We start from the raw sequence: 27272 nt of genomic DNA on the forward strand, positions 1-27272 counted from the left end.
CTGCATCTATACCTTAAGTAATAAGAATTAAATCCCACCCGCCTCACAAACTTTTACATTCTATCATTTAAATATGGTGCAATATACTCACTTTTCTTACTGTTTTGTGCATTGCCTTGACAGACTACCTAGATTCCAGTATCTGTATGCTGTTTTCAATGATAATGGGGCTACTATAGCACCAGCAGTGGCAAGTGACTGAAGCAAAATCTATATGTATGGACATATGTATGTTTTGGTACAACAACACACACACACATGCTGACCCCTTGACATGTTTATATCAAGCTATTCATTGGAATACTTTGTGATATCTCATTTTTATTTTATTCAGATTCTAAATTTTGTAATACATGTCTCATATTTGCATTTTTGACTAAACCAATTATTATCCAATGATATATTGTATACATTTTTCACTGCCAGACATAATTTCCGGATTTTATAGAATTCAGACAAAATTTCACAAAAGTCACTGACACTGTGATGTAGAACTTCAGAGAAATATTTACTGTTAAAAATCTCCATACAAAATTGTCTCTTATAAAGTAAAGTGGTTTACAGTATTCTAGTACATGCAGCATCTTGATCTGATTCAAAAATGGGTACACACACACACAAATATAATTCTAGATAACACATGTAACATTAACAGACAACCAAATTTTCAAATCAGTAATGTGATTAGGGTTCAAGTGTCTTATCCACTTCAAAACTTTTGAAATGCACTTTCAAGTTTGTCTAGTGGTATATATACCCACATTGCATTGGTTAGCAACTGCCCACGATAGCTTACATTTATACAACCACAATTGTGTAGTCAGGATGGATCTTTGTTAAACACAAGATTTAATTCAGCTTATTAACAATAGTGTGTTATGTTCATTGATTGCACTGTCATCTTATGAATATATCTATGGTACACATCTATTGTAGACCATTTCAACAGACATACAAACGATCACATCACACCAGACAATTACTAGCCATATGGCTGTACTAAGTGCAATGACACATACATGTATAGGGGCAGCAGCAATTGTCTAAGCAGACTTTCACAACTTGTCTTGATAGAGGGCGCCAATCCCAATTAATGTCTGAACCATAGGTGACTGGATAATACAACCAGCTTCACAAATAAGTTATATTATGTGATAACCTTTTTATCAAATGACCAACTTACAAGTATAAAAAAAACAGAGAAATCATTAATTTATCAAACTACTGAAAAATGATCAATATGGTTATCCAGTCTGAAATTCTCATATGGCAGTGATATAAAATAGACTGTCTCCTAATTCTGTTTTCTCTACATACTGTTTGAGAATATACAAACTGATTACATACATGGCATGCATAACAGTTAGTGATACAGGGATTTATAATACTGATCTTTAGAGTAAATAGCTATTCAATTATGTCCAACTACAGATAGTACAGCAATATAATAGCATTTCCAATGTCATCAACAATCAAGGCAGACATCAGAAAACCATGTTGCCAGCATTTCATCTGACTGTATTCTTGGTATTTGGTATTTTGTTAACAACACATTCAGCTAAATCTCTGTATGCCATGGCTTGAGAAGATTGAGGTTGAGACACTGTAATTGGCTTTCCCATGTCTGATGTCTCCCGGATACTCATGTGCAAAGGGATGTTCACTATGTAGAAAACAGACAACTGTTATTAGCAGAGATAGTGAGGTTATTCACAAAATATCAGAATTTATGTACAAATGCATCAGACAGCAAAAGTATTGTACGTGAAGTATCAAGGACAAATTACTGTAGTGTACAATGCATGAGAGCATACATTCTGGTACTTTATGTATAACTTTATTAATAGTGATTGTCAAAACCACTGAGTGTCATTATGAGGTGGTGACGCATGCTACCCAAGTAACACCTGCCAACACAGTGGCTCTGCATCAGGTGTCGTAGCGGCCGACCCCATGACAGGAGACCAAGATATATTTGGCTCATGTCATGGTAAGGGCAATGTCGTAGCTGACCAGAACCAGCATGCTCTGTGTGGCATTTCCCCCAAATTAAAAAGGCAGTGGTGGAATTGAACAATTCGCATGATGTGGTGAGGCAAGCATCACTTGTTCTTGAATATGGAGAGCCTTCATGGGATAAGAGCACATGGTTACAGAGCAGGAATTACAATGTAGTAAAATTAAAAATTACGAATAAAAATTGCGAGTGAATAACAATTGAAATGAAAGATCTGTATACAATGTTGATCGGAGATGGTTGGTAAATGTAAAAATGACTAGTGCGGATTGCAAGTGAAATACAAGCAGAGCCAGCAAAAGAATAACATGTCTTAATAGCATTGTTCAAAAAACATTGTGAGTAGGTTGGCTTAGTTCTGAGGTTCGGTGTGGTTGGTGAGGATCCTTGGCACTGCATGAAGGGTTGTGGCTGGAGTCTTAATGTAGAGCTGGTATGAGTCACTGTGCCATTGTCCAAAGGTCTTGATGCGCCAGTCGGGAAGGTTGGCTTCGGCAGCTGTTGTGGCAGCTCCAGCACGAAAGCTGTGTGATGAGTATTTCTCCGCACTCGGGATGCCTGCTTGCATGAAGAGGGTTCTGATCGAGTCGGTGATGGTATTCCATGGGGTATCTGTAATTTATTGTAGTTGGATTATTCAGTTGTATGTAAATTAATTTCTTACTTACCAAGGACTTCCAAGTTCATCTCTTTAGCAATATTTCTAGCACCGTCATCTCCAAATATATGGGTCTTATGATGACAATTTGGACATTCAAACACACTCATGTTTTGTACAATACCAAGCACCTAAAAAAAACACAAACTGTCGTCATACATGAACTCAAAAAAACAAATTTTGCTTCTTGTTCAAGAGAAAATTATGCAAAGATGCTGTTTTATTAAGGTATTTCAATACCATAACAACAAGGTATATGTTTAAAGTGCCTGTGCAATGCCCACCCTCATGTTTCCCATTTCAGATCTGTATCCCACTGAAATGGGCAGCTATTGATTTTTTTGCTTAAAATGATTACTCGTATCCAAGTAAATTTGGGATATTTCTCGTGTTGTAGCCACGCCCACCTATCCTGAAACGGTCGACTGTTTCCGGATTTCCGACTCTCGCCGAAAGTGCGCCACCAAATGCCAAAATGTGAGAGGAAGTCATACCCCTGAGCCGTAATAACACTGGTCAATCAATATACTTTTAAACGATATACATTTTTCAGTCGGCGTTTTTTTTTTCTTTTTTTTTTGTCTATTTTCTTTTTTTTTTGAGAGAGAGAGAGTTTTTAGATGTTGTGTTGTGGGCAGTTGCAGTGAAACGTATAGTCATAGTGTAAGTATTCACACGTTTCTAATCGATCCGAAGGTGCGACATCAATGGACAAAAGCCACTTAGCCTCAGATTCCTTTTTTGGAAAAACTGACCTCGTCCATGACAAAAAAACAACTAGGTTTAAAGAGAAACGCCGACAACATAAACCTGGCGCAACACTTTTGAAAGAAATAGATTCCGGACCATGATCACCGAGGCGGATTTCAGAAGAGATAGACGTCCGGCAAGTGTTTCAAATGAGTTGACTTTTTTTGCGATCCTGATTATCGTTTTATAGAAACCATTTAGTACCTGTTAAGTAAAAGGTAGCAAAAGGTAGCATAACTTTGACAGTGACACGAAAACGAAGCGTCGGAAAAACAGGAAATTACACAGCCCTTACACACTGCTAATTGTTTTCATTTTCGAAGGCTAAAAGTTTCTGAATTGTTTGGTGGTTGGTGTTGAATGTCGAATTCACACCTCTGTTCTTTTTTTACCTCCATGCTTGCAGCTTGATCTGCGTAATAATTTCTGAAATAAGAATCCGGGCTTGGTCAATGTGTTTCCACCAAATAAAGTTTTAATATGATGTTATAATTATGACAATCACGCCATGGATCACGCTAACTCGAATCTACTCTGAATTTATCTGTATGTGTGTCAATCTCGGTTATTTTTGTTATCCGCTTTTAACGCACTTGCCCTCGTCGTGACCCGACGCGTTCACCAAAATTTCAATTTATTTCCACGCGGCTGTCATTTATTTAGTAACTGTGATTTGTCGTTTTTTAAATTATTTTATAGTGATCACTATAGTCTAATGTTTAGAATGTCAAAATATGTTCTCTTTTATTTTAATTTTGAAAGTTTTACTCAGACGATTGATGAAATAAAACAGTGTAGTGACGTGCCTAGTAACCTGCTAAATAACGAGATAATTCCGACGTCAAATTCTATTTTGTTCAGCGACAGTGTACAAACGTGTGCCGCTGACGATTACCGTGACCAGCTACACCAGAACGAACATATTTCGCATCTAACTCAACCCCATGCAACAAAAAATATATGTGTTCATTATGGTCCATTCCTCCTCGACGAACAAGTACCTAAGTGAAAATTTAGTCAAAGATGAGAAAACTGCAGAAGAAATTTGCCTTATTTACACGTACTGGCAATGCAAGCTGCCATGCGACTTCCCCTTCTGACATCACAAGGGGAATTTCTGTATGCAAATAAGAAGCTAATGAGGAGCCTCGTTTTAAAATACACAAAAATAAAGTTGCCGTAGATTGAGTTTAAAACACATTTTTTCACTTAAAAAAAAAATTCATGCTTAGAAACATAAAAAATAATAATATTTATGTATCAATGGATAATTTTAGGCGTGACAATAGCAGCCATTTCACAGGCACTTTAATGTTGGTTTGGATCAACAACACAGCCTCTGAATCAGAAAACAAACACTTCCCCCATTACATACTTCACCTATACATAAAATAAATCTGCGCGGCACAGATTGATATAAATCTTGATAAGAGCAACATTTCTTTTACCTGATACATAATTTGAGTGTTTTTCTTTTTATTATTTTGTAATTTATGATTTTCAGAATAAACAATTACACTGAACGAGCAGATTTGAAAATGTAGATTTTTTCAAAAAACAAACAAACATTTTGTAAAAGGCTACATTATAGGATCTCTCTCGCTCACGTTTTCAATGACAACATCCGCAATTTTCTCCTATCCCAAGTAGATGTTTCATCACACTTGGTTCTTTTTGTAGGTACAACAATCTACGGGCGACTTGTCTGACATTTTAGAAACCACAATGTTTACACATGATGTGCACACATACACACAAATAAACAAAAAACAGCACACTACACTGGGGTCACTCGAACCTAAATAAAATGCAAAACACATTCCTGGTTGAATAAACAATTTAATGAAACCCACACGTATGTATGATATACAGCGAGTAATAAAATTACCTTGATGAAATAAAGAGAAGCACTAAATGTACAAATCCTGGATTGCCATGCGAAGTTCAAGTAATCGCTAGCTACGTACAGAGTGCGACAACTACACTTGGATTAACCGATGTAATCTCCAGGTTACAAGGATTCATATAGAACATAACTCGTCCCTTATTGAGCAGAAAATATTACAGTTGTTCAACCTGTTCACAAATTAAAGGCGAGACTCTGGGGAAAAAAACAATGAACATCAACGGTGAATCAGCGGGTTATCTATCATAACGTCTGTACAAGTGCAGACATGACATATTTGACCACTGAGAATTAAATATGCAAATACATTGACAGCCAAATTCCTTAATCTGATTGTCTGATAGGGTTTTGAGGTATAACAATAAATGTTAAAGGTTATGGTTTTCTCTTTACACAATTTTATTTCATTTAATTACATACATTACAGTAAACATTAATTACATAATACAAAACGACGAAGACAAGCAAACAAGAGTAACAGAAATAAAACAAAACAAAATAATTGCTAATTCACTGAAATAAAAAAAATTTACACACTATCAGAGATAATAGACCACTTCCGTAAATGTAATTCCAATTTGTTTTTAGATATAGCTATTAGCTTTTCAATCTTGCATGCTTCAGTTACCACCTTACGAAAATATACATCACTCGGTATACTCTTACTCATTTTACAATTATAAATATATTGCTTCCCTAAAAGTACCAAATAATTCGCCAACACTGAAAAGTCAGTACAGCCTAAAATTATCTGCCTGAGGGAAAGAGCATCTGGACCAAAGATATTTTTAAATACATCACTAAAGGCAAACCAAAATTTTTTTGTATATTTACAATAATAAAAAAATGGTAAGTAGTTTCCGTTTCCTGATGACAGAAAGAACAATTTGGACTACTAACCTTTCATTTTAAAAAGATCATAATTAGTAAACAAAATTTTATGTAGTAACTTAAATTGAATTGATTTCGTGTCAATTGCTGTCCTAAATGGTAAAACGTAATATTTAGACATTGCAGCAAAGTTGAGTTTAAAATCTTTTATAAAATACTCTGAACTATTTGGATGAATAGTCTTTGCACGAAGAAAGTTATTTTTTATACAATTTTTACTAAGCACAGATGCCAGTATATTCTTACCATCAATACAAATATTTGGCACTGAATCGTGCGAAAACCTTCGGATAGGATAAGAAACATGTGACCAAGCTTCCCTCGTGTTTTTTGTAATTGCATTAAAAACACAACTCACAAGATATATTTCAAGTCTGGTTAGGTTATGTTTAGCAAATAAGACAGCAATACTAACGGGTGTGTTATTTGGAAATAAATCACCAATGCAACTGATACCCTTATTGGCAATTGTAGGGAAACACACAGATTTGTTATCAATTAGGATATCCTTGTTGTTCCAAATTATATGATGTGATATTTGATTTTTAATATCTAAATTTTGAAGAGTAGACCAAGCTACCAAGGCTTCACGATAAAATTCGGACAGGTTGATTTTCAAATATTCATGTCCGTAGTTACAACTAAATATTAAGTTGCCTCCAACAGGCTTTAACCTTTTTAAGAATAATTTTTTCCATGCATGGGTCCCTGAAGGGTCAAAGTACCTTTTCAACCACATTATATAAAATGTACCGTACATTGTAAAGATATCAGGGGCTTTCAAACCACCTTCTCCTATGTCTGCGATTATAACATTGCGGGCCACCCGGTCATGACCTTGCCAAATAAAATTGAAACACTTTCTATTTACCTCAAGTAAAACTTTCTTTGGTACAGAGACCATTCTCATAAGATACACAAACTTTGATATAGCAAAGCTCTTCACAATCTGTATTCTACCAATTAAAGATAAATTTCTTTGCTTCCACAGATTCAAGGTTAACTGTAAATTTTCCATTGGCTTGGCGTAATTTAAATTAGAAGCCCAATTTGTATCATAGGAAACATAAACACCAACAATCTTGATTGGCTCCTTAGGCCATTTAATACCAAAAGGTGTTTTTTTTCGACTTTTCCAGGGCCCAAGCCAAAGGGCTTCAGTTTTTTCTGTGTTTACTTTTAACCCTGATACTTTTTGGAAGCAATTCAAAAGTTTAAACAAATGTAATACAGAAGATTCATCTTGCAAGAAACATGATAGGTCATCAGCAAATGTTACATCTGTTACAAGTTCATCGCCCAACTTAATACCTTGAATATTTGGATTTGCCCGCATAGAGATTAAAAACACTTCCAGCGCCAGAATAAACAATGTAGGGGACAAAGGGTCCCCCTGTCTGACCCTTTTCTGAACTTTAAAATAACCCGTGGTAAAACCATTATTGATAATCGAATTTTCCACGTTACAGTAGTACGATTTCACCCAACGAATCAATGATGGACCAAAATTAAAAGTTTTTAGACAATCAAACAAAAAAGGCCACTCTAAAGAATCGAAAGCCTTCTCAAAATCAATGGCAACTAAAATACCTGGGATATTATCCTCATCAGTACGAAGGAGTACCTCCTCAATTAACCTAATTAAATCCGTTACGTCCCTCCCCTTAACGAAAGCTGATTGCGTATAGTGAATAAGTTTTGGTAAAAACTTTTCCATTCGCTTTGCAATACAAAGAGAACCAATTTTAGCATCTACATTGATTAGCGATATTGGCCGCCAATTTTTAATATATTGTTTGTCTTTACCGTTTTTCTCGATCAAAGTGATTACACTCTGGCGCTGGGAGTTTGACAGATAGCCATGGTCATAGGCATAGTTAATGGAATTAAGTACATAAGAACTAATAATAGACCAAAAAGCAAAATAAAATTCTACTGGGAGACCATCGTTTCCAGGTGTCCTGCCTTTTGACATGGACAACAGGGAACGGTGCGCCTCCCGAGTGAAATATGACCTTCACACTCACTCATTTCATCATTCGAAAGTTTTGGTATGGTTAACCCCGAAAAGAAATTTACGTCTAAAGTTGTATTTGTGTGATTTGAACTGTAAAGGGTGGCATAATATTTTTTCAATTCGATCAAAATTTCAGATTTAGATTGTTTTAAATTATTGTCGGAGCCTATAATTCTCGTAATATGAGATCTATGTTGATTTCGTTTTTCCAGTCCCAGAAAAAACTTTGTGCTCTTCTCTCCCTCTTCCACCCATTGGGCCCTTGACCGAACAATTAAACCCTTTACAGCATAATCATACAGTGAATCAAGTTCCGCTTTTATGTCGTTTAAATATTCAATATTTTTAGGGGTGGGATTCAAGCCACATAAAATATCAAGATCATTCAATTTATGTTCCAATTCTTTGATTTTTGAACGACGTTGTCATACTTTTTGTTTACTATATTGAATAGTAAATTTGCGTATTTCATACTTCGAGATCCCAAAGAAGCCCCTTACACCTATGTTACTATAATTTTTTTCCCATTCAACAAAACGTTTGCTAAATTGGTTATGATAATTGTTGTCATCTAAAAGACTGCAGTTGAATTTCCAAAAGGAAGGTCCAAGTGGTGAATCATGTGGATCTAAAACAAGAGCAACAGCTGAATGGTAGCTAAATGAAACTGGGCTGAAGTCGACAGAGTCAACAATGTTTTGTATGTGGTCAGATATAAGAAAATAATCAATCCTACTGGCAATAGATGTGGTCCCACCTCTCCTCCAAGCAAAACGTTGAGTATCTACATTGCGGATACGCCATATATCTACCAAATCATGTTTTTCTAGCAAATTTGCAAATGATTTCTTAGATTTAACCCAGGTATGGGGGTTGCCTCCCTGACGGTCAATGTTAATATCGTAGGTAAAATTAAAATCGCCCCCAATGATAATCTGAGTGTCAGGATCATAATCTAAGTTGTCGATACACGACTGAATATGTTCCAGAAAAGAACAGTGTGACTTTTCGTCATTTGGGGCGTAAATATTAAGCAACAAGAAAGGGCTATTTTCAATTAACGTATGTATAAGAACAAAACGACAATCAGGGTCGATGACAGTGTTTTTAACATCAAAGTCTATATCACGAATAACAGTAAGCACTCCCCTACTACTATTAGTACCATGTGAAAAGAAACCCTGACCTCTAAGTTGCGACGACCAACTATACTGGTCCATGGAGAGACTATGGGTCTCCTGGAGGAAAATAACATTCACTTGTTTTCTATTTAGCCAATTCCATACTTTCTTTCTTTTGACGAGATTCCTTATACCATTAACATTTAACGTCACAATTTTAATTTTTGCTACCATTTCTCACGATGAGATAACTTGTAGTCTCTTATACAAAACAGTGCAAATAACATAATTAAAAATAAACTACAGTACATAAAACATATAAATATGACTATAAAATAGACAAAAGACAAAAACAACAAAACGTACGAACAAAAAAGCTTGTATTTGCTTGCAAATCTTTCAATTTGTTTACCTCTATCACAAATATAATGCATCCAGTCGCCACGAACGGGCTTTCAAAACACAGACCGGAGGCCCAAAAAAGCAATGCAAGAAAATACCCAAAAAAAAAAAACAGGTGCGTAGAACCGAACAATGAAAAGATACAGCAATGAAGCGAATGCTCTCAAAACAGCTAATTAGCATTTCGTTAACGGGAATTGATTTGCATATTAAATAAAAGACATGTTTGGGATATTTGTAACTGTGACATACTCAAAATACAACTCACAATATGATAATAATTACAAAAGACAAAAAACAATATTTTAACTTTTATATTTCCTACCATTAATATATAAAGTTCCGTTTTTGAATACTGGCTTGTCACCGCGATTATACGCTTCTAACATAATCGGCCGTAGGGCTTTCTTTTTCACATAGTCCGCTTTGCACAAGTCATCAACGGCGAAAATTTGCGTTCCCTCCAAGGCTTTGCAAGACATTTTCTTCACTTTAAACTTCTGAGGTCTCAGTACAAATTTAGCGATGATATGACGAGGCTTCGAACCACCTGTGCTGCCAACGCGATGTGCATTTTCAATAGCAGGCTCACTAATTTGAAAGCGATTCTTTAGTAACTCAGTTATTACGTTCACACAATTGTCATGTTGATTTTCCTTAATACCACCGAAACGCAAGTTGTACGATCTTGAATATCTCTCACCTTTAAGAAGCTAGTCTTGTAATTCCGATATAGTAGCCAAACTTTGTTGGTGTTGTTCCTCTCTCCAATAAGGCATTAACTTGGTCAGTCATGCATTTTACCGATTCTTCATTAAATTCCAAGGCCTTTTCTAAATCCTTACATCTATTTTCAACCAAGGTAACTCGTTCTAATTGCGCATGTTACGCGTTTGCAAAATCGTCTATTTTCTTTTCTAAATGCAGCCATGTCTGACGCACGAATTGTTCAACTGTGCTTTTCTGCCCACCTGCACTAGTGTCGTCTTCATTCCTCTACATTGTAGTTACGTAATCGTCCATGCTGACAATGTCGCCTTGCTTACCGGATTTCTTTCTTGAACCTCTTGTGCTTCGCCCAGTCATAATTAAAGTTTACGAATGATGTTATTAAGTCGTACTGCATTTAACCGTGAAATAATTTGTGTTTTGCGGGACTTAAGCCGTCTTACTCCATATAGTAGTAGTCCAGAGTTTTAAATCCGGTTTGGTCCCCGAAGACGAGGGTGGCCGGATTCACCTTAAACTAGTGGCAATCGCTCTTACCCCCTCCCTCCACTTTGCACGATTTAAAGCATACCTCATCCTCATCCCAACCTTCCCACTCTCCTCCTCCACTTGCATCTTCCACGTCTTCTTTGGCCTTCCTCTTTTCCTTGGACCACTCACCTCTAAATCAAGGGCCCTTCTTATACATGCCCATCCTTCCTCCTCAGCACATGCCCATACCAACGTACCCCATTTGCCTTCGCCAACCGATCTACCGCTTCATTCAAACCCAACATCTGCATCAAGTCCTTAGTTTTCTTTCTGTCCATCAACTTCACCCCACACATCACTCTCACCATCGCTCTCTCTGTCCTCCTTAAAATACCCAACTCATTTTCACTCAAACACCATGTCTCGCTCCCATACAGCAATGCTGATCTCACACAACTCTTATAAACTATTCCTTTCATCTCCAAGGGAAATCTCTTCCCATATAGTAGCTCTCCACATTCCCTAAACTTCACCCAAGCAAACCTTGCTCTAGCTGTCACAGCCGCCTCACACCCACCACCCACACTTACCTTGTCCCCCAGGTATGTAAACTCCTTCACTGACTCAACCTCATCACACAACTTTTCTTCCTGTTCCACCACCCTTCCAACTCCATTCTTACATCTTCCACTTGCCAATATTTGGGTCACCCTCTTTATCTTTGCACATCTCCCATGTATCCACTTCCCACATTTCACACACCGCACTGAATTTGCCTTTACCCTCTTTCCACACATGCCACATGGGTCAACCTTACTGACCAATGCTTTCTCCTCCGTCCCACTCACCATCACTTTTGTCTTTCCCAGATTTACCTTCAAACCCTTACTCTCAAATGCTTTTTTCCATTTCACAAACTTCTCCTAAGTGTAAAGTGATTGCGTGCTACTCCATGTTCTATGTCACGTGTCAAGGTTATGGTTTATACTGAACTCTAACAATGTAACTTGGTTCTTTTCAAATCTTGCTGTTGTAAAAAACTCTTTTACAGTTCTGGTTAAATTGCTATTATATAGGTCACTACATAGCCCCAAATTGAATTTATGTGACTATGAATTTTTCAATAGTGATTGTATGGCATAATCACAATAACAAATTGTCTATGTGTACAGATGTTATTTAATACCTCAGCTTGGCAAAACATACTGGGAAAATGTTAGTAAATATGTACAGTGGAATACAAGTTTGGAAGTGCCTACTGTGAAGGGTCAAAATACACTACAAATAAACTAACAAGGATAATCAAAACCTGTGTCAACTAGACTTGAGCATTTAAGTGTTGAAAGCACAATGTTAGTGAAGTCCTTGCCTTATACAAATTGCATTGTAGTACCTCTATAGATTGTTTGAGTAGTGAATCTTGTATACAGTGGGCTCTGCATTAGGAACCACAATACATTATGTTCTTTAATATACATGTATTTGAACAAAATATTGCCTTTATTCTGACAATTACCAGTAATAAATAGTATGCCTTTAAATCAAAATTTGGAAAATTTAAACTTAGTTTAAAGTGCCTGTGAAATGGCTGCTATTTTCTTGCCTAAAATCATTTATTGGTACATCATTATTATTAATTTTTATGTTTCTAAGCAGAAAATATTTGTTTAAAGTGAAAAAATGCATTTCAACTCAGTCTACGGCAACTTTATTTTTGCTTATTTTAAAACGAGGCTCCTCATTTGCATACAGAAATTCCCCTTGTGACGTAAGAAGAGGAACATGCTGGGCAGCTTACATTGCCGATACGTGTCTATAATGCACATTTCTTGTGCAGTTTTCTCATCTTTGACTAAATTGCCACTTATGTACATGTTCGTCAAGGCGAACGGACCATAATTAACACATAGTATCACGTTTGTCGCATAGAGTTAGATGCGAAATATGTCCTTTCTGGCATAGCTGGTCACTGTGATCATCACCGGCACACATTTGTACACTGTCACTGGACTACAACAGGGTTTGTCTGGATTGCACAATTACTTATATGGTAGTCTGTCGAAGAGTCAACTTCTATTTCCACAGAACTCTCTACGCCTATGTCGATCATCGCGAAGTTTGTCAAAATCGAATATGACAATTGAATTGTCTCATTATTTAGCAAGTTACTAGGCATGACAATACACTGTTTCATTTCATCAATCGTCTGAGTAAAAAAAAAAAAAAAAAAAAACATTCAAAATTAAAATAAAAAGAAAACATATTTTGACATTCTAAACATTTAACTATAGTGATCACTGATATAGAGAAATAATTTAAAAAAAAAAAATCATAGTTACTAAATAAACGACATAAAATGAATTGACATTTTATTGAAATTGGTGAAAGTGTGTGAATGGCGGCGTTTGATTGGACATATTCAGACAAATTCAGAGCGGATTCCAGTTAGCGTGATCGTCATAATTATGACATCATATCAAAAATTTACTTGGTCAAAACACATTGACAGGCCAAGCCCAGATTTTTATTCCATAAATTATTATTCAGATCAAGCTGCAAGTAAAGGTAATAGAGGTGTGAATTTGAACAATTCAGAAACTTTTAGCCTGCGAAAATGAAAACAATGAGTAGTGTGTAAGTGCTGCGTAATTTCCTGTTTGTCCGATGCTTCGTTTTTGCGTCACTGTCAAAATTATAGCTACCTCTTACACGAACTGAATGGTCTCTATAAAGCGATATTCAAGATCACAAAAAAAGTCAAATCACTTACCCGACGTCTCTCTATCTTCTGAAATCTGTCTCGGTGAACATGGACTGGTCCGGAATCTTTTTTTTTTTAAAGTGTTGGCATTGCGCAAGGTTTAAGTTGTTGGCACTTCTCTTTAAAACCTAGTTGTTCTTTCATAAACGAAGACAGTTTTTTGAAAAAAGTATCAGAGGTAAAGTGGACACTACATATAACAGTGTAAAGAGAAGGTCCATCCCAACCTTTTCTTGTTGCTTTCTCGGCTTTCGTTCACTGATGTCACACCTTTGGATCGTTTGGAAACATGTGAATACTTAAACTATGGCTATACGTATTACTGCATTTACCCACAACACAACGTTTAACCATCATAAATGTTTGTTGTGAAAAAACTTCTAAAAGCTATCTCTCTCTCTCAAAAAAAAAAAAAACCCGGCCGAAAAATATATATCGTTTGAAAGTATGTTGAATGACACAGTGAGCCAAAGTATGGCTCAAGAGTATGGCTTCCTCTCATATTTTGGCTTTTGGTGGTGCACTTTAACTTCGGCGAGAGTCGGAAATCCAAAAACCATCAACTGTTTCAGGATAGGTGGGCGTGGCTACAGTACGAGAAATATCTCAAATTACTTGGATACAAGTAATTATTTTTCAACAAAAAAAATCAATAACTTTCCATTTCAGTGGGACACAGATCTAAAATGGGAAATGTGGGGTGGGCATTTCATAGGCAGTTTAATGTATGATGGGGTAGTATAAGACGGATGATCCACACTCGGTATCTGTATGCAGTGGTAATGATGCATGAATAAAAGATGTAAATCATTTATTTACCCAACAAAAACACTGAAATTCAGTTGGTTTCCAAACTGGTTTATAGAGGGGGTATGTGATTGGTTGATATTGACTATTATGCAGTTAAGAACAAGCATTGGCAGATTATTATCTGAAAAGAGTCTATTCAAATTACCGGGATATCAACTTTTCTGAACATTTCTGTTCCTTTCCTTGCATCTAACAAAGCAATATCTTGTGGTGTAGTCACAATCAGAGCACCAGATACTGGTATCAACTGGGAGATTGATAACTGTGTATCACCTGTACCAGGTGGCATATCAACTATTAAGTAATCTAACGGTCCCCAGGTAACCTGCAATAAATACACAATAGAATATTAGATCAGAAAATGAAGATGGAAATGATTTACAACTTACAGTAGTTACAAAATATGTGAGATTCAGAACATTATTTATTTATTTATTTATTTATTTATTTATTTATTTATTTATTCATTTATTTATTTATTTATTTATTTATTATTTATTTATTTATTTATTTATTTATTTATTTATTTATTTATTTATTTATTTATTTTCTGGCTCCAGTTCAAATACAAATACAATTTAAATAAATAAAATTTATAGCAATATGTAAACAATTAATAAAAACTTAAACAAGGTCAATGTACACCATATAACAAGACATATAACATATATATATTTGTACACAAATATTTACAAATGTCTGAAAGAAGTGTTTTGTAAAATTTGCTAAAAGTGGCAATAAATTCAATAAAATCAAAAGAACAGTGGTGGTTTAAAATTTGCATAAAGACAATGAATTACATATGAATTTACTCGTCTAAGAATAAATGTATAGGTCAATGAAGAATGGTCACATGACCAAGATTGGCATAAGATCAATTAGTATTTATAAAATCAGTTACAGGAGAACAACTACCTCAAGTATCTCAGTTATGTTGTTTTTAACTCATATTTAATTTTGAACCAATGCAGAGTTACTGCATACAACTATTACCTGTCTAATGAGTTTTTCAATAGCAGACATTACCATTAAACCTCTCCATACTATAGGTGACTTCTCATCTACCAGGAATCCCATAGACATACTGGATAAATATGAAAGAAAAATAAATCTTTTAATCCCACCAAGATTTGTGTACAGAGAATTTTTCAAAAAACACCCTATATAAAATTTATTTAATAAAAACAATAAAATTAATGATATTATTATGGAAAAGTAATTTCATAAAGTATTGTGGCTTATCAGAGAAAATAACACCTGTAGAAAAATGGTTCACGTGCAACACTGTAGCTCTTAAGTGTATTATCTTACCAAGAAATTCCAAAGTTAATCAATGGCTTCATCAGTTTTTCTGGATAAAAAAGTAAAACATAATAAAAGAAAGATGAAAAGATAATTATAATTTTATTTATTTATTAAATAGTATAGTATATTAATTATTCATATTTGCAAAAGAGTTATTCATTATGCATCCATTGTGTATATTTATAGATGATTTGGGGTGCCAGATAAAGCATCTTGTAAGTAAGATCTTCAGTAATATAAATTCCTCCTTGTAATAAAATGCCTGTCTGTGATTATCTTGAGTCTGACTTTTTATTCCAAAAGAGTCTGCATGTTTAGCTTTAATCCTATACAAAAAATTGTTGTTACTACAATTTCTAGAAAAAAATATTAAAAGAAAATATTGGATTGCCATGTGTATGCTCGTTTTCACAGAATAATCTGGTCCAGGTATTTAATATTTTGATAAAAAAGTTTATAAATACTGAATCATTTTTCTTTGATCAAAAACTATTTAAAATATAAGTAGAATATGAAATATTAACAATTGTGTTCCGATTTTTATTGTATGGAAACCAAAAGCAATGAAAGAAGTAATATATTTACGTTGAGTTATCTGAGGCTGCTGTCCAACTAAATTCATCATACGAGGAATCGATGGGCCGTAAATATCGGCATCTAATAATCCAATGGATTTTGACTGAAAATATAAATTGTCATTTAATATTTCATATGTCATTGCTTTCCATTCTTTGTCTTCATATGCAATCTATATGAGTTTTCAATCTCATTACAGCAATTCCAGGCACTGATTTGACGCTGAAGTAGTGCTAGATGTTGATAACTTACTACAATAGGTTACACACTTTGTTTTCAAATTTACAGAAGTTGTAACTAGAAATATAAACATCGGCTACAAATCAGAAGAATGATTGACAGACATTGCCTACAATGTTTACTATTTTTGTTACAAAGTCAGGTACACCTAGACTTTGAGGCGCGTACGTCTTTCATTCACTTTTGGTCGATCATTGTGTAGTTTGCGTCTACAAATCGGCATTCGTCCAAGTTGTTTAAGCACCACAATGGAGAAGCAAGAAGTCAAAAAACCAGTTGAAGTGAGAACAAGAGTTGTCGATTTGTATTTTTGTGGACTGTCATTTGCTGAGATTGGAGATTGAAATGGTGTTTCAAAGCAGACAGCTTATAATATCGTCAAACGGTTTGTTACCACCGAGAGTATCCTGCCAGGAAACTGACAAGGTTATAGACTATGTCGAAATTATAAAACATTGCGACAAAAACTACTTGTGTACGGCGGCAACCCTCCCCAACGTGTGATCGTGTGTTGCCAGTGATAAGCTTTTTAAAGCGATTATTTGGTGGCACATTTAGGTTCTCATCGTCGAGAACTAATAATCGAATAACACTCCTTCTATGTATTCAATTTCATTATTGATATAGTGGATGAAGTCTTCATAGGACATTTGTTGCAGGCGTGATACGTATATTTCCATAGTAGGAATAATGCACTTTGATCAATAATTCTGTCATGATCAGTCGGTCAGCTGGTTCTGTAAAATAACGTTCTTTACAGTGCCACCACTTTATGCGCCCCTCTCACTGAAATAACATGTGACGCAAATTGAAGTACGAAACTAAGTCGAGAGCCTTGATCGTTTATTGGAGGAGAAATTCAAAACTAATGTACTGCCACTTTTATGGGTGGAGCTTTCTTCCGGTGCGCTTCAAATTGCAGACATGCTGTCTGCAATATTTGTAACAACTTATGTAAATGTAAAAACAAAGTGTGTAAACTATTGTAGTAAGTTATCAACATCTAGCACTACTTCAGCGTCAAATCAGTGCCTGGAATTGCTGTAAAATCATGTATAGACAATATGGCAGTAAATCTAACTATGACCATATGCAAATGTGGCAGCTCCTCTGGAATTTCAACCAATGAATGAACACCTTAAAACCTATACATTATTCTATGCATAAAGTTTGCAATACAGATTCTCATTGCAGGTTATTAACATGATCGCAAGATTTCAGACAATGTTTTTATGCAAGATATGTACAATAATGTATAGTTACTTTGCAATTTCCATCAAAGTTGCTAAAAAAGAAATATACAGGAAATACTAGTAGTACCAAACATAAAATGAAAGGGATCAGTGATTCTTGTCTAAATGGTCTTAATCACATTGGTGCATTGATTAGCCTGTTTGAATCACATTATTCAAAGATTGGTCTGTTTGAATCACATTGTCCAATGATTTGCCTGTTTGAATCACATTGTCCAATGATTGGCCTGTTTGAATAGCAGTGTCCAATAATCAGCCTGTTTGAATCAAATTGGTCCAATGATTGGCCTGTTTGAATCACATTGTCCAATGATATGCCTGTTTGAATCACATTGTCCAATGATTGGCCTGTTTGAATAGCAGTGTCCAATAATCAGCCTGTTTGAATCAAATTTGTCCAATGATTGGCCTGTGTGAATCACATTGTCCAATGATTGGCCTGTTTGAATCAAATTGGTCCAATGATTGGCCCGTGTGAATCACATTGTCTGATGATTGGCCTGTTTGAATCAAATTGGTCCAATGATTGGCCTGTTTGAATCACATTGTCCAATGATTGGCCTGTTTGAATCAATATGGTCCAATGATTGGCCTGTTTGAATCACATTGTCCAATGATTGGCCTGTTTGAATCAAATTGGTCCAATGATTGGCCTGTGTGAATCACATTGTCCGATGATTGGCCTGTTTGAATCACATTGTCCAATGATTGGCCTGTTTGAATAGCAGTGGCAATGAACACACATTTTTTAGCAGGCAGGCAGAAATGAAAAACACTTCTTCCCTCTTCTTGACCTTTTGGTAAAATAATCTTATTTCAGTGCTGTATGTTAATTGTGCTTGATGGTCGAATCTTTTGATTCTATCATATTTGTTTCGAAGATTATAATAATAAACACTCTATGATTACCTATACTAGTGAACAACAGACTTACTTACTGGTTCATTGGCAGCTATCCCAAGGGCCAGATTAACTGTAAATAACATAACACTATTAGTAAAGAGAATCAGGTTCAACAACAAACACAAGCAATGGATTAATTGGTGTAGAATAGGGTACGCAATAGTATCACCATATGCTATGTTCACACTGCAGCATTCTAACGAACCAAACTACTGCTCCTTCCACCGATTAACAGGAGATTATCTCCAATGCGTATACATGGTCGGAGGCCAAACAAGAGCCGAGATCTGCCAGAGTTGAATTCAGTTTGATCAGAGCGAACGGAACAGTGCCCTCAAATAATTACTATAAAAAAAACATGGCTGAAAACAATTTTGGTGTTTTTTCTTTACATGCTATGATGCTGTTGAGCTGGGTGAAAAAATAGAAACAGCCACGAGTCGTAGCATGGATGTAGAAAAGACAATGCACTGGTGTTATGATTTAGATACTAGTATCTCAAATAAACAGGAAATACGGCAGCTAAAATGTATTGCAGCTTAAGTTATTGTCATCCAAAATTATCATTTTGTAATTGTTCAACTGTTGTGATATGTGTAACAGTTATCAATCTAAACCTACTTGGAACATGTACCGTGACTGCTTCTATGATTTTTATCTTCAGTGTCTTTAAAAAGTTTCTTCAATTTCTATTGGATTTGTTCGTTCTTTCAAGTTATTGTCGCATAATTTTGTACACCATTTTTCTGTTTTCCGTTGAGCTATCCTTTAGAGAGTCTATTTCTTTACTCTGCCAAATAGATATTAGGGCACACACCTCATCATCAAGCTGGAAATTGCATGAAATTACTAAAGATGTTGTCTCTGCTATAATTGAAATGAGAGGTTACTTGAAGAAGACAATTGAGGGCATGATTTGAACTCTGATAGTTGGGTCCTAATGGGTATACATGTCGGCCATGTCAGGGCTCAACCCTATCAGAGTTCAATCCTGAGAATTTATTAGAGCCGAACTTGAGTCGTACGTAGGACTCCAATCATAGGACTCCGATAAAATGCTGTCGTGTGAACGTAGCAATAGAAACACCATTTTTTGAAATAAATGAAATATTAAGATTGTATAGTTGTGTGAGAAAAGTGAGTGTTAGGTTAGGCTTCTGTATAGAATAAAGGTTTTGGTATAAGGTTTTTGATGTGACACAGTCATTCTTTAGTGTACATTCAAACTCTGTATTAGACACAAGTTGTACATGTCGTACAAGATCCATACTTCAACACAAAGTGAAGTGAAGTGACAACTGTGGCATTTTTAATCTTAACATGATTAGAGTTTGAGACATTTATTATTTACCAGTGGATTTTTATTTTGGTATTTATTGGCCTTTATTGGGGTTCTCACCCTTAAAAAAACACAATTTAAATCAAAGAAAGCTTAGAAAGAACTCCTGTGTGCTGAGAGTATTGAAGACACATTAAAAATTAATTCAAAATTACTTGTACATGAGATATTGATGGAAAAGCTGAAAACTAATTATGTAAATCAGGTAACTAATATGAACAGAACAGAACAAAAAAATTCTGAATTATTATGCTAATTAGAGAATTAATATTAATCAAAATTAATCAGGCCTGTCTATTGTCCTAGAGCATTTATGTACCAAATTTTATTCAAATGTGATGATCAGTAATTGAGATATCAGTGTTAATTAATTATGTTAATTAGGTGATTAATAAGCATAAATATTTACCAAAAACTAATTGGGTTTCTGTATAGTTCTCTTTAAAAGTTTCATTAAAATCCAATTTGTGGTTCTTTATATATCAGTGGAACATTATGCAAATTAGGTAATTAATATCCAATTAAAACTAATCAGGTGTCTGCATAATCCTGGAAGATCTATGTAGCAAGTCTCATTGAAATATGATGATTACTACTTGATATATCAAAAGCTGAAAATTAATTAATTATGCAAATTAGGTAATTATTGTGTACTCATATTACCCTAAAAACTATCAGGTCTGTGCAGTGTCCTATGACATCTATGTACCAAATTTCATTGAAATGTGATGATTACTACTTGAAATATCAAAAGCTGAAAATTAATTAATTATGCAAATTAGGTAATTAACATGTACTCATATTACCCTAAAAACTATCAGGTCTGTGCAGTGTCCTATGACATCTATGTACCAAGTGTCATTGAAATGTGATGATTATTACTTGAAATATCAAAAGCTGAAATTTAATTAATTATGCTAATTAGGTAATTAATATGTACTCGTATTACCCTAAAAACTATCAGGTCTGTGCAGTGTCCTATGACATCTATGTACCAAGTGTCATTGAAATGTGATGATTACTACTTGAAATATCAAAAGCTGAAATTTAATTAATTATGCAAATTAGGTAATTGATATGTACTCATATTACCCTAAAAACTATAAGGTCTGTGCAGTGTCCTATGACATCTATGTACCAAATTTTATTGAAATGTGATGATTACTACTTGAAATATCAAAAGCTGAAAATTAATAATTAGGCTAATTAGGTAATTAATATGTACTCGTATTACCCTAAAAACTATCAAGTCTGTGCAGTTTCCTATGACATCTATGTACCAAGTGTCATTGAAATGTGATGATTACTACTTGAAATATCAAAAGCTGAAAATTAATTAATTAATTATGCAAATTAGGTAATTAATATATACTGATATTACCCTAAAAACTATCAGGTTTGTGCAGTGTCCTATGACATCTATGCACCAAGTTTTATTGAAATGTGATAATTAGTACTTGAGATATCAGTGGAAAAGCCGAAAATTGATTAATCATTATGCAAATTAGGTAATTAATATTGAACAGATTTTTACCCTAAACTAATCAAATCTGCGCATTAGTTTGGAGCATCTGTGTGCCAAGTTTCATCAAAATCCAATGAGTGGTTCTTTAGATATCAGTGGAACAGTCATGGAACAGCTAAAAATCAGCTAATTATCATGCAAATTAGGTAATTAATATGCATGGATTTTTACCAAAACCTTATCAAATCTGCGCATTGGCAAGTTCATCAAAAACTGATGTATGGTTCTTGAGATATCAGTGGACACACACACACACACACACACACTCACACCCACCCACACCCACCCACGCACACACGCACACAGACACACTAACTGCAAAGACTCCCTTTTTGTGCTTCGCACACGGGAGTCAAAAACAGTAATAAGTATCTAAACAAACTGTTATTTTAACTACTGGGTATTACTATTCTTTCTCATGAACTGGTTGTACATAATTTTTTGTATGAACTCTAATATTGAATTTGTTCATTCATTTATTCTGTATAAATTATGTGAATTTCGCGAGAGAACTGATTCGCTAATTCAAGATGTCGCTAATGACTTTATTATAAACTCAAAATGGCTGCCAATCAAAGAAATCAACAATGACAAGAGAGATTCGCTAAATCAACATTTCGCTATTACGTCATATTACCACAATTTGCTAAAATTGCATGCCGCTTTTTCATCATGTTTTATAGTAATAAATGGAAAAACATAGCTTACAATACTGAACAAATAAAAACAAAATTCTGTATAAAATAATATTATAATATTGAAATAAGTGGCTTATGACACTAAACATATACAAATATTCTATTCTATATATCATTCAAATGCATATAAAGCTTCTTATAAATCCTTGATATATATCGCATATTATTGTACATGGATAGCATACTTACATAATCTGCATACGTTCAATTGTATTTATCATTGACTAATGTAAGATAATGAAATGCTTACCAATCAGTTTCTCAGGTTGAAACATTTACACAAGAATTACCTGCGGTAGTTGATTTGCCGACACCGCCTTTACCCGAAGCCACTAATATGACATGTTCCACGCCAGCAATTGGCCATTTCTTTGGTAAACCTTTCCTAATCTGCTGTGCTTTATTTTTGAATGTGCTTGGTTCCTTTGAATTACCAGAGATACCCTGAAATGCAAGAAAAGAAAATAATTTTATGATCGTATTCCAATCTGATAACAATTTGATTAATTCCTAAATAATATGTATGACAATCTTGTTCTGTAATGTGTCAACCAATCAGTAAGTACCTTAGTGAAAAAACTGGATTAATTGGCAATTGTGCCTGTAACAAATCCGGGATTGACCGAGATCAGAAGGCAGTTTCTCTATATGTCAGATGTAGCCCTAGATAGAGTTTTTGCAAATCAAATCAAAGCCAAGGTATATGTATAGGCAGTGACTGAGAGATGATGGGCAGAAAAATTAAATAATTCAGAACCTCAACAGAAATCAGATATTATTCAAAACAATCATAATTATCAATTAAAGATACACACTACAAAATACAGAGAAACTCAACATACCACCAAACATCAACAGGAATAGAATATGATATTAACCTTTCCGCCACCAGACTTTCTCTCCAAAATTATTCTGCACTTTTTTTTATTTTTCAAACTAACAAAATTTTTTAGTCAATTTTTAATTTTTACTCAAAATATTTGACTATTTTTGTCTCAATCTTCTGAAGGAAAGTGCAGACAATAAACAGAACTATTTTGTAAATTTGTGATGATAAGAGGGAACTAATGGTGAAAAGATTAAATGTGAGGTCTCTTGGTAGTATAAAATATGTTTATAACAGACTAGTTTGGAAACTACTGTTCATATATTGGGGTGTTGATGTGTTTTTGTTTGAAAATCATTGAATAAAGCAATTGTATTATACATGTAGTTTATAAATCGCCAACTCCAAAAAAAATTACTATGTAACAGTAGTTCAATGTCCTATTGCTCATATTGTAAACCATAGGCATGTATTTGTTTTGAAATTCGTCTATCGAAAAATGTAATTAATAAATTTTGGGATTTTGTACAAGTGTGATATAACTTATCTTTGAATATTTGAATATAATCAAAATTCTATTTAAACGTTTGTTACAGTTGTATTTCCCTGTTTTCTCCAGTGCCTTTGATTATGCCAATATTCATACAACAGAAGCTTTTAGTATGAATTCTACAACCACATATATGTATATACGGTAATATTGACAGATCAAACAATCTCAGACAAAAAATTAACAGTGATCTGTTTTCATGATATAATGTTCTTATATGCAAATGAATGGGACACTCACACATAGCTAAATATGTATTTGATGTTATTTGAGTGATTTTTGACATTTATTTTCTATTTTTATACCTTTATTTTAACGGTATATGCATCATAGAATAATTTATACACATAAGCAGACATCAGACAATAGATGTACCGTAATATTTTTTATTCAACATTTTTGCCCAAATTTGCCATTTTTCATTGATTTATTGTATATTATTTTATTTTATTATTTTTTTTTATTATTATCACCAGTTTTTTTAATTGTATTTTTTTTTACTATTGTTGTGCTTTAGATAGTAATTTTTGTAAAATTGTTATTTTTTAAATATGTGTTCTAGTAGTTAGTGTAAACATTTTAAAGGAGCACTTCCAGTTAAGCCTAATCTCACAAAAAATTTACTTTCTGGATTAAAATTACAATGGATAACAAAAGATAGATTAACTTTGTAAATAACATAAACAATAGTGTCCCATGATTGTTTGGTGCAATCCCTGGGCTTGGAAGGTCCCCCTTTGACCATTTCTCGAATAGCTAAATTATGTACTGATCAGCCATTATTTACCTCTATGAGGTTAATAAGCATACAATAAATTAAATATGATTGCAAATGACGAAGTAGCCTAAATGCGTAAACCTGGATGGTGATGAACACGAGTAAGCAAATAATCATGATAGATTATTCATATGCCTACAGTAGTGCAGTTTACTTTTAAATCAATATCCAAAACGAGAGTCCAGGCAAATGTTTGCACTTCTTCCCGAATATGAACCAAATACACAGATGGGAGTAAGGTGTTATTGTACTCACAAACGGATTTTCGTGGGTGGAAAATATTCGTCTTGTTTGCAATCTGGATCGAGCAATAAAATTGGCAAATCTGCTCATGACGTGACTATGAACGATTCTATAACTTTTAATCAGCCATTTTGTATTTTTACTAAGACGCCACCAACGTCGAACACTGCAAATATATATATACTAGTACCTGGGACGTCTGTAGCAGGGCGACCCTATGATACCCCCGATAGGAGGGTGTATTGTTTACACCAAAAACGTCGAAAACATTTCCTATTGGCAACATTTGTATATAAATATTTTTTTTTTATTATTGTAACCAATTTTGACATGATAGATGTACTATGACAAGGGGTCTGTAATTATAAATGACCAAGCCCAAATATTGTTGACGCATAAATTTTCTAGTAACGCATGAATCCAGTTAACGCATGATATTTACAATCTTTTTGCTTTTCTTTATGCAAATAATGTTATTTTCGGCGTATGATGATTAACCGATGAAAAAATGTGGTTTTCCGTAAAGATCTAATCGAGAATAAATTAAAATTAAAATTAAAATAAAATTAAAATTAAAATTAAAATTAAAATTAAAATTAAAATTAAAATTAAAATTAAAATTAAAATTAAAATTAAAATTAAAATTAAAATTAAAATTAAAATTAAAATTAAAACAGCGAATAATTAGTAAATGTTACAAACATGATGGAGTTTGTTGTAATGTACATTTTTAATTATTCGATTCTATGATTGTTTTTATTCATTAAGCTGAAGTTTGGGGTTACCCATATAGGGTTACGTCTGTTAAACATATTTTATATTCACACGGATTCGGCTCAGGAAGTTGAAAGACATATACTCTGCATACTAGTATGTAGAAACACAAGCAATATTTTAGCAAAACCAAAGATGCTTAAAAAGCTAATAACAAGACGCTGACAAATATTTGTCTGAATACCCCCTCGGTAGTGTCTATGCTCGTCGAAAACGGGAGAAGATTGGTTATTGACCTTAAATTGACGACATGCAATATTTGTAAAACAAATGCTGTAGAATATGAAAAAACTTTCTAATGATATGTTATGTTTATAACTCTCTGAGAAAGGGACAAGTAAACCATCTGAATGTACTACAGTAGATTATCGAATACTCACAATTAAATTCATTAATTGTTTTATATTGTATTTGGATCACCAGGGGCATTGCAAGAAACGCTAACACAGTCACAGAAGTTCTCTCCACTAATTCATGGCCTACATGATGTAGTAACATACAATTATACTTGACTTAACTGTTTAAATGTATGTTATATCTCAGGCTAGTAATTAATTACTACCCCGGTAGTCTGTTTGTTACTTGGTTGGGACTGGACTATATGCGCTAGGCTGCCATTGAAAACTGATTTAACGAAAAATGACATGCAACAATTTCAATACTTATGGTTGTTACGAATAATTAGAATTTGTTGATGAATACTATTCATTTGTTGTGAAACCATACTGTACCTGTAAAGCAGATTCCCGTTGGAATAGTTCCAAAAACAAACCCATTTTGGCAATTTACAGACAGCTTTTCTTCAAAAAAAATATTTTGTACTGAGTAAAAACATCCGCAAAGTGATGCGTTGAATCCAAGTCAATAGAAAACACAAATATATTCATATCCGTAATAATATATGACTTTTTCGTCATATGTATAGTTTTCGAGAAATTATCCAGTGTTATATTATCTCGAACCCGTCGTGAAGGGATTGTGCAATGTTATTGTTTGCGTCTAGATATAATCTCAAAAACAAAGTGTACAGTATCCCGTTATACAAGTAGTTTTTCTTATTTTGTTTTTAAAAAAAGGTATTTTAGATGTGTTTCAGTTTTAAGTTTGATAAAAATATGAGCCCAATACTTTACGAAACTAACTCTACCACATCCTTAAATCTCAGACCAAAGAATATAAACGTGCCACATAAGGATGAAATCTGAGTTTCGTCTCTTAGGGCAGTGGTTTGTTACATCCGCTCTGTGTCCATATATCCTATATTAAAAGGTTCCGGTCAAAATACTATTATTATACTGGTTCCAGTTGATGTCGTGTCTTGTTTATCGTGGCCACATGTGCGTTCTCTTCTAGATAGTAAAGTGTTTGGCTCACCAACGATCTACCGGTCAGCCTGAGAGTTACCAACAATTTACTATGATAATCGACAATTTACCACGTACTTCGCAGAGGTAACCCATTTGTAAATGATACGGGCGAATACTGGGTTCCTCATTTGCAGGGATTTTAACGTCTTGTTCTCATAACCATCAGTATAAACGTTCCATTCAGTCCTATTATATCTACGTCTAACATTTCAGTCAAAGTTTACCTCGATCTTGGAAATTACATTTGCTAGTCACATCGAAATTGAACTTGATTGACATGTCACAGTGATTGATAGTAGATAAATAGATGAATAGATACAATTTTTTTGAGTTATTGGAACCACAAGAAGAAGATATTTTAG

The 27272-nt window shown here is 34.2% G+C and overlaps 1 protein-coding gene across 1 annotated transcript; it reads right to left on the minus strand.

Annotated features, from left to right (window-relative positions):
- Nucleotides 1-301: 301 nt before the first annotated feature.
- On the minus strand, nt 302-24904 carry LOC100373821 (iron-sulfur cluster transfer protein NUBPL-like). Its single transcript, XM_002737098.4, has 9 exons — nt 24782-24904; nt 22663-22816; nt 18846-18880; nt 16424-16517; nt 15845-15884; nt 15527-15617; nt 14679-14858; nt 2686-2806; nt 302-1663 (listed from the first exon to the last, which is right to left on the minus strand). Exons 1-9 carry the CDS (start codon nt 24857-24859, stop codon nt 1509-1511), a joined length of 948 nt encoding a protein of 315 aa, XP_002737144.2. The 5' UTR covers nt 24860-24904; the 3' UTR covers nt 302-1508.
- Between the last annotated feature and the right edge of the window lie 2368 nt (nt 24905-27272).

The sequence above is a fragment of the Saccoglossus kowalevskii genome, chromosome 17 (assembly GCF_978046115.1).
Source record: "Saccoglossus kowalevskii chromosome 17, keSacKowa6.1, whole genome shotgun sequence".
Lineage (NCBI taxonomy): Eukaryota > Metazoa > Hemichordata > Enteropneusta > Harrimaniidae > Saccoglossus > Saccoglossus kowalevskii.